Raw genomic sequence first — 12,331 nt, forward strand, 5'->3', positions numbered from 1 at the left:
TCAACGCGCGTACCCACACACACACACACACATACATACAAAGTAAGCAAGACAAGCTAGAAGAGGATATTAAAAGGACACATCTTCTGCCTATATTCAAAAGGTAAAGGTCTTTAAAACAGTTCTTGAGTATGCATTTACAAAGAAAAGATAACAGAATAAAAAAGCTGGTTGCAGAGACAAAAATCAAATATTGTACAAAGAGAGGGAAATGAGTGACTCTCCATAAAACAGCTCTGCTTCCCCTCAGTGGCCCTGTTTGATGATGATGTCTGACATGTCGTCAACCTTCACCAGCTCCAGGTTCTGTTGAGCACAAAACATAATTACAAATACAGACAATGAACAGGAATGGAAAAAACAAACGTTTTAACTGCTTTATGTATCTGTAGTTAAACATATGAGGACATTTTCCAGTTTAACCCTTTAAGACCTACCATAAAAAGTCTGCCAACTCATATCTTTACATTTTTAGATGCTCTGGTGTCATTTTGTGCATAAAACATTTGCTCTACATCAAAACAACTCTTGTGGCAAGACTGTATCCTTAAAAAATGTAAATATGGATGTTGATATTAATGTTTTTGTTGTTTACACTTTACACTTGATATCTACAAACACAAATGATCGAATGGAAACAGAGCTCGAGGCAAAGAAAAAAAAAAAACATGGACGTCATCTTGCTCGGCTTTAAGTGAGGTCTCCACAAAAACTGCTCCCCCTGGTGGCTGGCTGCAGCATAAGTAAAAAAAATCCAGCTCCCCAGTCACTCCAGATGGGCTGTAGTCAAACTTTAAAAAATTAACACACCTCGTAGTAATGTTTCTCACATCTACTTGTGGTGATTTGGAGATATTATTTGTCTGCCTTGTATTCAAGTGCTCTTCAGCTTTTATTAGTTTTGAGAGGTTAAAAATGGGGCTTTACAGCACATTTAATGATGATTGACAGCTGCTGTTCTTGTGTATTTTTTTCAGGGATTGTAAAATATATTGGGAGGGAGAGCCAAGAAGTGATTAGACTCTGGAAAGAAAAAAAATATATTATTTTTGTCACTGGGCTCCACTCAGATTCTCTCTGAGTCTCTCATAACCTCTACTGCGCAGACTCTGGCTGCTCAACAGCTGCCAATGGTGGTGCCTACGACGGGTATTTTGGCTTCAAAATTGTGCAATGGTAAATGGCGGTGCCACGCTGTCCACTCTATATAGAGTCAATGGCTCTGGGACACATTGAAAATACAATAAGAAAGTTAACTTCCCACATTTACATGAAAAAAGATTGAGCAATCTTTCCTTTCTGGTTTCAAATCTACTGCCAATTGAAACTTGATATGCAAATCATAGCGCTGGTACTACGCCAGGCTCCATAAGGTTTGATGTACTTTACTCATTTGTTTTTTAAATAGGATTTTACATGTTGAAAGAAAAAATATGTCAATGTACAGGAAAAAAACTAACCCAGACCATTTTTTTTTCAAACATTCATGGAAGGCAAGAGGCAATAACAGACTGAAGAAGTAGCCATCCTCAAAAATTTAAAGCTCTTGGTTAATGTTTTTAACCCTCTGCGTTTCTATGTAATTTTTCACTCAACCCTTTCAAGATCATAATGCTTCAAAAACCTCAGCTCACCTTTTCATTGGCAAGATGAAGCAGAGCAACAAAAGCCAGGGGCACTGAGAGGTTCTGAGCCATCGTGTTGGGCAACCTGAAACACCATGAAAACACAAAGAGAGGATCAAAGACTTGAAATTTTTCTTTAACTCCCACCATCCTGCCATTTCCAGTGTTGAACATGTTTTAAAATGACTCCTTTGAGCCTGGCTAACTGGCAAAAATATGCCTACCCACACATTCCCTTTGGTTCAGAGATCACATGGATCACAGAGTTGTTACATAAGCTCACAGCCAAAGATTTAATAAAGATATAAAGAAGAACACTGCAGTGGGTAGAATTCAGTCATTATTATTCCTCATAACGCTGCAGCCATTAGCGGGGCTGGTAGGAGGTCTGCTGGTACCTCTGTAGCAATGTCTTTGTGGTCTGACTGAACACTTTCTCCCCACACACGTCTGGCTTCTCAGCGGTTGGCGCCTCCTGCTGGGCACATTTGATAATGAATCATTAAAAGCAGAAATACAAACATGAACATATTTAATTCTGTGAGCATCTATGTGGCAAACAAGAGTTCAATGTAAAACTTATTAGATTATTATCGTAACAAACTGCAGTCACGAGGCAGATATGTTTATGATCCATCAGTCTGTTTCACCTCTGTGGGTTTCTCTGGACTTTCAGTCAGAAGAGTCCACATGCTGTTCTTCAGTTTCTTCATGTCCATTTTCTTTGCTGTCTTAGCGTAGTTGATCTCAATCTTGTTGACCTTCACAAACAGTCAGGCATCAGCATTTCATTAATAGGATGAACTTGTAAGTTTCAGACATTATAAACTAGTATCATCCAAATCTCTCAAAACTCACCCTGAATGGTTCAGGTACCAGGTCATCCTCCCCATAGGTAGAAATACCTTCGAGCTCTTGTGAAGGTGGGAGTCCAGGGTCACCTGAAGCCTGTGTATCATCTGAACTGGGAAACCCTTCAACATCGTCATCACTGTCACCACCCTAAAGAAGAGGAGTCACAGACAGCTGTCAAAAGGATTCATATCTTTGATCCCTGAGTGTTAACTCGACAAACCCAATTAAAGCTGGAAAAACTACTGAAAAAGACAAAGCTTATAATTTCACATCCATTTATGGGCACATTTATTGTCTCTGTGAAAAGAGAAGCTGATTAAATGTATTTCAGAAAAAAAAACAAAAAACAGAAAAGGTATCTTGATTGTTTGCCAAAATTTAGATTCTTAGGATCTCTGCCTGTTTCAGAGGCATTTAAAAACAATTGACTACCTTTATTTAGTGGCATGAAAGTTTGGGAAGGCAGTTTACTATGTTTGCTACATTAGGGTCTCACAGGCTGAACATTACATTGATGTGATGCCCATGACGTCATCCATTAAATATGACAGCCTATCATCCACAGGGGCCATATTAGAAACGCTGAACTCAAACTAGCTCTGCTCTAGGAGGTACAGAGATGGGCCTTTAGTCTCTTTACAGACAGCTACATGGTGCCCACCTGTCAGTTCAGTCAACTATGCCCTTGAAAAAAACAAATCTCGTAAGCTTAATAACTTGGAAAAATAAAGAGGAAAAAAAAACATCAAGGCCTGTACAGTGTGTGCTTTCATTCAGACCCAAACTGCGTTTTTGAACGAGGCAGTAAACATTTTTCTGTTGCTGTAAAACAGTTTTTCTGGCTTGGTGGTTTGTGGTGTCTCTGCAGCTAGCCTCAAGTGAAATCTGCAGTGTTTAACACTTCTGCACAGGCTTTATATTTTTAGACAGGAGAACAGTGCTCGATTGTAACCTTGTTGACATGAAGCGTAAAACTGTCTGATTCATCGGCTGCCAAAGAAAAAGTCAGACCAATCATTCTGATCAGCCAGGATGAAATGATTTCATGATAGGCCTTCCTGTCTCCACAATCAGCACATAACAGCAGTCTCTACACACAATGTCTTCATCTAAAGTTCTCTTAAAGAAGTGTCTTTGAGAGCAGACAATTTTAACACCAAAGCGACAGGAAAGAAGTACAGTGAGTTCTTTCTGCTTCAAAGCCATCAATGGGAAAAATAACTTCCAAAGTATCAGTCTCTCTCTACTATAACAATCTTTGGATACCCCGCTAGCTTTTCACCCATTCAAAGTGCAGAGACATAAAGTTAAATGTAAATTAAAATTTGTTTCTCTGGAGCCACAGAAAGTTTACAACAGCCGGCCTCTCATTAAATCTAAATCAATGAGTTGAAATAAATAATGAGTGGTCACCATTTATTTTTAAAGCGTTTAAAGCAAAATGACAGCATGAAAAGTTTGCTCACTAATTAAATTTGTTTATTCTAAGCCCTACCGCCTGAAATACAGAGTGCGTGACCAGAAGCTTATGTGTCGCGCGGAGTAATGAGAACGATTTAGGTAGCGCATAAACAGACCAGCCAGTTCTTTAGGCAGTTTTTGAGGATTTTATGGAGTTTGAACGCACCTTATAACTGAGAAAAACTAATGACTGCATTCTTGTGCATAGAAAAACAGAGATAACAAAAGTGATTCAGATTAAATAAAATTATGTTTCATGGTCAAATGAAATACAAACAAAAGAAAGGAGTTCAGACCTGAAGACCTGGACAGAAGTTGGCCGTGTCATTGGGGTTGTTGTAGTCGTAGTCTCCAATTCCTTCCCCGAGCTCTGCAGATAGCCTCTTCTGGCCTTCTTTACTCAGCTGGAAGAAAATCAAACAGAAACATCTCATTTTAACACACTTTACCTTTGTTTATGGCACATGACATTATGGCTGTAGACCAGCTCAGATCTGTTTTAAGGGGAAAGGCTGTGACAGGGTCACCTTGCTAAAAAAAAAAAAAAATCAGGGGAAATGAAAAGGAAATAATGAGAAAAAATAAAAGAACTGAGTGACAAAAATTATGGTTAGGCTTGGTTCTCATTGGTATTCATGTAAGTCAAGCTGTGGCTATTCCTGTGGAGGCTGTTTCCTCTCCTCTGACCAATTTGTGGATGTACAAGTGGGGGAGGGGACAAAGGAGCAGCGTGGCTGTGGATATTCCTTCCAGGACCTGGGTGAGATCGGTCTTTATTTTTTTTGTTCCCACCTAGTTTTTTCCTGGTATACCAGTGTTTTAAATTTGATCGATATTTTTTTATTGTGGACTATTTTTTCTTTATTTTTGTGGATTTTTGAGAGCCCAAACTGTAGGGGCAGGAAGTGCGGGGAGGCGAAGGGGGACTTCTCATTTGTTAAAAATAAAAAGGACTCTTTAACACAGACAGTCTTCTGGGAAAGTGTGGTTTTCTTTAGAGGGTTGTTTGGGGATAGTTTCAGTTTCATGAAGTCTAAGTTTTGAACGGTATTTCGTGTTTTGTTTTGTTTTTAATTTCATTATTGAGACGACTTGGCTACTTTTAGAATAGAGCATTTGAATCAGTTTACAAATAGATCCAGGGATTTTAATGACATATGAATATGCAGAGGTTCGAACATCTGGCACTGCTGCTTTACATCCAGATTTAAATTTAGGAAAGCATAACACCCTCTCTTTAAGTATGCTGGTGTTTGTGGGTCTCTGCCTTACACTTCTTTAACCGGCAGGGCTGTTTGAAGGAGAAGGGAAAACTAACCGAGCTAGAAGGTTTGAAGTTGAGCTGTGAAAGTGTTTCTGGGGGAAACTGGAAGTCAGCAGGTAGAGTTGTTTTCTTGTTGCTGGCACTGAGGGCAGACTTGCTGTTGGTAGTGGCAGCCTGTGAAGAACAAGAAGACAATCTGACTCAGTTCACATCGTTATTACTATGTTTTTATGTTCTCATTAAGACCCTGTAAAAAACCTGTTACTTTGATAGTGTTAGAGATGGATGACGTAAAATAGTTATAGTGACAACTGAGGATATTATCTTAAAACTTTCAAAAAGAGAGATAAATGGAAACAAGGTTAAACAAACCCACAGACATTAAAACAGGCTGAGTTTAATACAATGTGGAAGAAAAAAAGGATGCAGTTCTTACTCTGGTGGTACGGAAGTAAGTATCAAAGTTGACGTCATCATTAAAGTCTATTTCAAAGATCTTCTTGGGCTTTCGTTTACGCGGCTCCTTGTCAGGTAAATGGTCCACTGTGGAAAAAAAATTTCCAATGTGTGATTGTTTGTCTGCACACATTAAGCAGAGTGGTCCAGAACATCAATAAATCAAACTGTGCTGTGCTGATAGAGAAAATGTCAGGGCTCATTTCTCACAACATCCCTCTAAATATGAAAGTCTGTGAATAATGTGATGGTATAAAAACATCAAAAAAGTAGTGAGCTTAAAAACCCTAATGGCTATCCATTTGATGATCTGACTATCGACCAGAGCTTGAAACTCCCAGGCTAACTCCAAACAAGGAGCGCATGAAAATGTGAAACAGAGCCTGGAGCCACAGTAACAAATGGAAAAATCAATCCCCCAGAAGGAACTTTATAGCTCCAATCCCCTCTCTGACAATAAACATTTTTCTGTTCATGAATTAACCAAGATTTGTCTTACACTTGTGCTTTGGCTTGAACTGCCAGTAGCCTGGTCCAGCCCATGTGGCCATGGTCCTGGGGCTGAAGTATGAATACTCCCTGGGCTCTGAGGACAGCTGCAGACACATGGTGGCGATGTCCCCCTCTCCGATGGGAATCACATCCCTGTAGAGTTTGAATAATTCAGTTTGTTCTGATGACCGAGTGACTCAGCTGCTGGAAACAGATATTTACTCAACCAACCAGTCTTACCGTCCTTTGCCGGAGCCAGAGGCTTCACAGCCCTCCTTGTGCTCCTTAGATCCCTCCTCATAGTCGCCTTGTCCGTCCTCATAGTCTGCATCAAAATCTGGGCAGTCTTCCTCTTCGGGCTCAGGCTCGGGCTCAGCGTTCACATCAAACACATGTTCACCCTGTTTCATCTTCTCCAAGAGCTGATTCATGGTCTGAAAGAAGACGGACAGTCAGGCGTTACACACAAACAAACACACACAAATCAATATGTAAATAACAATAAATTCAAGTTCTAAACTAGTTGGAACACTCCATTCTATTTTGACATCTTCTCTGTGTCATGATGCACCAAATGTTTGCTGAAATGTGAAAAGTCTACCATGGCAGCATGTGTTGATCCTAGGCCGGTAACTATTGTTCAGGATTAAAGCAGCCTTTCCAGGTGTGTAGCTAACTATTTTATGGTCACTGCACCATTTACACAGCTGACTGAACTGTGAGCTGATAACATGCGAAGGACTCCTGACCTGCTCAGGGTTCCAGCTTGTGAAGGAGAAGTCCTGCAGGGACGGGCAGATGGAGCTTTTCTCCTGGGAACGCTGGAGTCCAGCTTTCATAAACACAGGAGAGAAATGGTGGTTTGACTTTTCCTCTGAGGAGCAGCTCACAAGATGAGGAACACAACAGCTCTAAAAACTAACCCTGAGATAATGCTCTTAAGTTTTACCCGTGAATGGAGACGCAGAGACTCCCTGAGGAGACGGAGGAGAATAAGTGGGTTTGGACTGCAGGAGGGTCATGTAGGAGGGAAACAGAAGTTCGCAGCGGTTGTTCTCACTGAAGAGGACTGACAGGAAGACGCCCGCTGTGCTGCTCTCATCAAATGATGCCGCCATTCTGTGAAACATTGGGTCCACCTGGACAGGTAGGAAAGGCAGGTGATCGTGTTGACAAGTATTTGGACACAGCAATAAAAAATAAAAATTTATGATTCAGTATGAAGTGGTAACTTTTCATCATTCATTTGAAATGGCCCATTAGGAGGTGTTTGGGTGGACGTAAATTCACTGAAGCATGCTGGGAGGTTTCAGTCAAGCCAGAGCAACCAACAACTTAATTGGCATTGTATCTAAATGCATGCAGCACTTATCAGCTAAGCTAAGGTGATGTTTTCTCAAGATTTTTTCTCATCAAGCAAGATATGTAACGTAAAACTGATCAACAGACAATGTCACCCTGTCCCGACTGGTACTCCTTCAGTGTAATGTACAGGAATTAAATCTATTTCTTGGTCCAAATTGTTTCAGTGATTAAAGCATCTTTTGAAGGCCTACATCTGTTTCATAGAACCACTGACTCAATGGCACCAATAGTGAACAGTAGTTTCATCTGATCAAGCCTTTAAACCGTCGTTCTCCTGAACGGGTACTGTACCTCACACCTCCTCTCAGACTCCGCACTGTTGATGTTGCTCAGGTTCTGCTCCACCGTCTTCTTAGGAGGCCTCTTTTTCTTTGGCTGCTTGGCAGTTGCTTCACTTCCTGAAACTCCTTCACCTCCATCCTCTTCCTGAGGTCCAGGATCTATAAAATCACAACAAATGTCAGGGAAACATAAAGCAGTGAACCTGTTGTAAAAAGAACAAGCCATCATTAAATCATGGATGGGTCAAGATTTACTTATGGAATAAGGCGCTACATTCCTTTCTGGTGTAACTCAGTAGATTGCTGGGGTTAGGTGCCGTGAACTGACATTTCTTTCGTTTAGTCAGTATCAAAACTACAGTTTCAGGAGTTTTCTGCTTTGTCATTTTTTACATAGATATAGAGTAACGATGCTGAATGTTCATACTAAAGGTATGCAGATTTTCAGAAAAGAAGTTTTTAAGGCAGAGACTGAAATGGGGGTTTTCTAAAACAGCAGGGTGAGAAAAATAGGAATTTTTTTTGAGCTGTAAACCATGTAAAGATACTCAAGGGGTAACAGAGGTACAATATAAACCAGGGGTGCTCAAATCATTTTCATTGAAGGGCCAAAAACAGATCAGGGTGGGGGTCGCAGGCCAAAACTAAACATTTATGCTGCAGTTCATGACATTACACTTTTCTTTACTGCATTTCACAGCATGAGATTACTGAATATCCATATAGCACAAATAATAGGCCTCTGTCTTCAAAGACATTTAGTGCAGTATAATCTAAACAACATGGGACACAGCATGCTCCTATGAAACCAAAATTGTGCATTTTCAATCCCTTTAAAATATGGAATAGTTATAAAACTGTACTCCTGCTTTAGAATTTTTTTCCCTATAAATGACTACTGTGCTGCATTAATGTAGGAAGATTAGATGATTTTAAAACATCAACTTTCTGCTCACATATTAGGCATACCACTGTGGAATCAATTTCTGTAAAAAAAAAAACTCATGTTCTCAACTATTTTTAAATTTTATCTTGTAAAAGTGCCACTGTTTCATACACTCCATCCCAGCCATGACCCTGCATCTTTCCACTCTCTGCATCATGGACTGACAGGACTAGTGGCACCCTACTCCCAATGTAACACGGTGTTAATATGTGGTCATGAGAGGAAGTGCAACAATAAATGAACAATGAATACGAAATTCAGGCTGCTGATAGTGGTAAATAATAATGTTATTTGAAATATAATATATAAAATAACAATTCTAACATGGGCAGCGGGCCGAAAAAAATCCCTGGTGGGCCAAATTTGGCCCAGTGGCCCCAAATTGGACAGCCTTAGTATGAATCTTAAAAAAAGCTCAATACTCCCTCCTTGAAATGTTTGTTGCATGCAGGATGTAGCATTTTGTATCCAGAGACTGTGCAGTTGTTTTGTTCAATAAATTAACAAACAAGTTTAATCACTGATGTCCTCTAATACTTTAGAACAATTATTTGTAAAACCAATGGTGGAGAGTAATATCTAACAATATCAGCACACTATCAATAAAGGGAACTGATACAGAAACAACTCATTATGATACACATCTCTTTATAATCATGTTAAACAGCCAAACAGGAAAATATGTCTATATTAAAAAAACATGAGGCAATAACCTTCCCCAGGTTTGGTCTCAGCTCCAAGGCCTCCCAGCACCCTGTAAGCATCAGCATGAACAGCATCCACCCTCACAGCGTAGATCTTTGTACTGGCATCCAAAGTCCCGGCTGCCACCTTAAGTAAGGCAGACAAGAAACACATCAATCATGCAAACTGCTTATTTGAAAAACATGAGGAATGATCTGGGATTACTAAACAAATCCTAAACTCCTGATGTCTTTTTTTGTTAATGTATCAACAGAACTGGAAAAAGATTTACATGAAACCTTAGGGGATTTTAAATCTGAATGTCAAACATCTTCAGGATTTGACACCAAACCTGCCAATGACCTGTGTAATTCTTTTGATCAGTGTAATTTAACCTGATAATCAGAACTCATATGACTTGAACAGAAAAACAAATGCAAACAACACACACACACACACACACAGATGCTAATATGTGTGAGTTCAAGGTATTCCTTAACCCTAATACGAGACAGAGCTAGAGCAGAGAAATATCACAGGGTATGATTTGTCTTCAGTCAACTCAAGAAAAAGCTCAGACCTTGAAATTTGTGAGTTCAGAGTCCTTCTGTTTGAGAATATCAGCCATGTAATCAATCAGATGCAGACCAAAGGCATTTTTAGTCGTGATTTTCTGCAAAAGGGAAAAATAGTTTCAGCGATTCATCTCCAAGCATCAGAGCAAAACTTATAGTTAGGAGAGCAACGAACATAAACCTTCGAAAATCTACAACAAATGAAAATGTTAGATACGGACAAAAACGTGTTTTCTTTAGCATTATACATTCAGAGGGAGAAACCAAGTGATTCTTCAGTGAAGCAGGCACAATAAATGCATAGACACACACTGCACACACACACACACAGACTTACATTTTCTGTAGATAGTTTAATGCAGGTGGAGTAATGCTCTGAGATCTGAGCATTTGACAACTTGGGCACAGCCGCAGGAGTCCCTGCAGCACTGCATACGACAAAGAGAGAAACTTCAATTCTACAGGATGTTTGTTTTGAAACACACAGAACCTCCTGTTGACGCTGTGATTTAAAATGTGCTCATACATCTAAACCAGCTGATATGTAAATTAGCTTGACAGGCTTTCACTAAAGATGTTTTCCACATATTAGGCTCTTAAGTTTACCTGTGTGTTGCAGAGTCATTGAAGGAGGAGTCAGTTGCAGCTTGGAGGTCAATGACCCTTGACCTTCTGCGCTGACGTCGCTCCTGCTCGTCATCATTACCAGGGAAGGCTGCCAGCAGTGGGGTGCTGCAGGATGCAGGGGAGAGGCCCTTGTTTTTAAAAGCTGATGAACTCCATCCAGCTTGTATTCGGGAGACGGGTGTTGATGCTGCACTCATCTTTGCTGTAGACGGACAAACGTACAACCAGAGAGGCTTCATGTCATGTTGTGTTTTTTTTTCAGGCAGTTTGAGAGTATTTCACACTTGTTTCACCAACCACCTGTTAGGAGTAACTTATAAATGTGCAAGTTTAATTTTGTACTAATCCACTGCTGTTACTGTTGGAGATTTACTCCTCACACATATGACAATGATATAGATTTGGGATACAAAAGCCCAATCAGAAATGTGAAAGTTTAAATTTTTCCACTCTGACTTCTGCTACATATGCAAAAACATGGCTGATGGAGTGTGCCGAGTGAGGAAGCTAGACTGGTATCAAGCTCCTGAGTGGTTAGGGGCGCAATGCCTCGCTTAAGGGCACCTCGGCAATGCTCCAGCTTCCAGACCTCCAATACTGGGACTTAGGCAAGGTTGCTAAGTAGACTGAGCAACTTGCTCCCAACGGTAAAGTAGGAATAACTCAAGGAGTGGCTTAGACCCCCTCCCAAAATATAATATATACATAATACTTCAAAAATATATTCTGTGCTAATTACATGATTGTTTCTTTTCTCTGCTGCACACGGTTAACTGTGTATTAATATGTATGCACCTAACGTCAGACCGCAGGAATTGCAAAGTATTGTGAAAAACCTCAAAAGAACATTGTCTTTTTACACAGTAAACAATGTGCGTTTTGATGTAGCATCTGTTCTTTCAAGCATTATTTGCATTGACGGTTCAGCTTACACACTTTGTGAAAGTTTAAGAACGTCAGAGAGTGGTTAAGGTCGCGGAAAAAAAACGTTTTGGAATAGTTAAAACGTGGCGTCATTATAAAAATGTCTCAAGCAAACAACCGAAGACATGCCACCCTCCTTAAAAATAGTGGTTGCCGTCGTTGGCATTACATTAAACTTCATGTTAGCATAACACCACTGTTAGCATCAGCCTGTGTTTTCATTGTTCCACTGTCTTACTCAATGGCCCAAATGAGACAAACAAAGAGCAAGTGTGTTGAGAAAAACATACCTTGCCGTAAAAAATCCGATGTGCCGTTCAAAATATCGTTCTTCTCGTTATAACCTGTAATGTGTCGTATAAACACTGGCAGCCGTAAGCTTTACTCCTGTGCTGCGTTTGAATTTAGCGCCGGACGGTTTACGTAGCACAACCTACGTCATGACGTTGCATGATAATCGTTGGTGTTTTTGGTGGTGTGCGGATAAGGAGGAGGGAGGAGCATTACTGCCACCTGACGGTATGGAGTGTGACTCCATGTCGTTGGTGAAAGAAAGAAAGAAAGAAAGAAAGAAAGAAAGAAAGAAAGAAAGAAAGAAAGAAAGAAAGAAAGAAAGAAAGAAAGAAAGAAAGAAAGACATTTTATTTATCTCTCAGTATCGTGGTCTGTTTTCTCCATCTTCCAGCCATATATCTTGCACAATGAATAATGTACACATCTTTGGTATTTTAGGCTATGTTAGCACTTCAGTGCTCATTGGCATCTCAGTACTCATT

The 12,331-nt window shown here is 40.1% G+C and overlaps 1 protein-coding gene across 2 annotated transcripts; it reads right to left on the reverse strand.

Annotated features, from left to right (window-relative positions):
- Positions 1-12,007, reverse strand: ncaph (non-SMC condensin I complex, subunit H). 2 transcript variants are annotated; one of them, XM_074670403.1, is made up of 18 exons: positions 11,846-12,007; positions 10,611-10,833; positions 10,342-10,432; positions 10,010-10,102; positions 9,459-9,576; positions 7,810-7,958; positions 7,103-7,292; positions 6,903-6,985; positions 6,394-6,587; positions 6,161-6,306; positions 5,642-5,748; positions 5,260-5,379; positions 4,238-4,345; positions 2,484-2,627; positions 2,276-2,386; positions 2,024-2,103; positions 1,635-1,710; positions 1-306 (listed from the first exon to the last, which is right to left on the reverse strand). In XM_074670403.1, the coding sequence occupies exons 2-18, from the start codon at positions 10,826-10,828 to the stop codon at positions 247-249; spliced, it is 2,088 nt and encodes a 695-aa protein (XP_074526504.1). In that variant the 5' UTR covers positions 10,829-10,833; positions 11,846-12,007; the 3' UTR covers positions 1-246. The 2 variants fall into 2 exon arrangements, with proteins under 2 accessions (XP_074526504.1, XP_074526505.1); XM_074670404.1 differs by having other exon boundaries at positions 2-306; positions 2,024-2,100.
- Between the last annotated feature and the right edge of the window lie 324 nt (positions 12,008-12,331).

The sequence above is a fragment of the Halichoeres trimaculatus genome, unplaced genomic scaffold (genome assembly GCF_033239565.1).
Source record: "Halichoeres trimaculatus isolate MK-OKI-2021-1 unplaced genomic scaffold, fHalTri1.1 fHalTri1_scaffold_5, whole genome shotgun sequence".
Classification (NCBI taxonomy): Eukaryota; Metazoa; Chordata; class Actinopteri; order Labriformes; family Labridae; genus Halichoeres; species Halichoeres trimaculatus.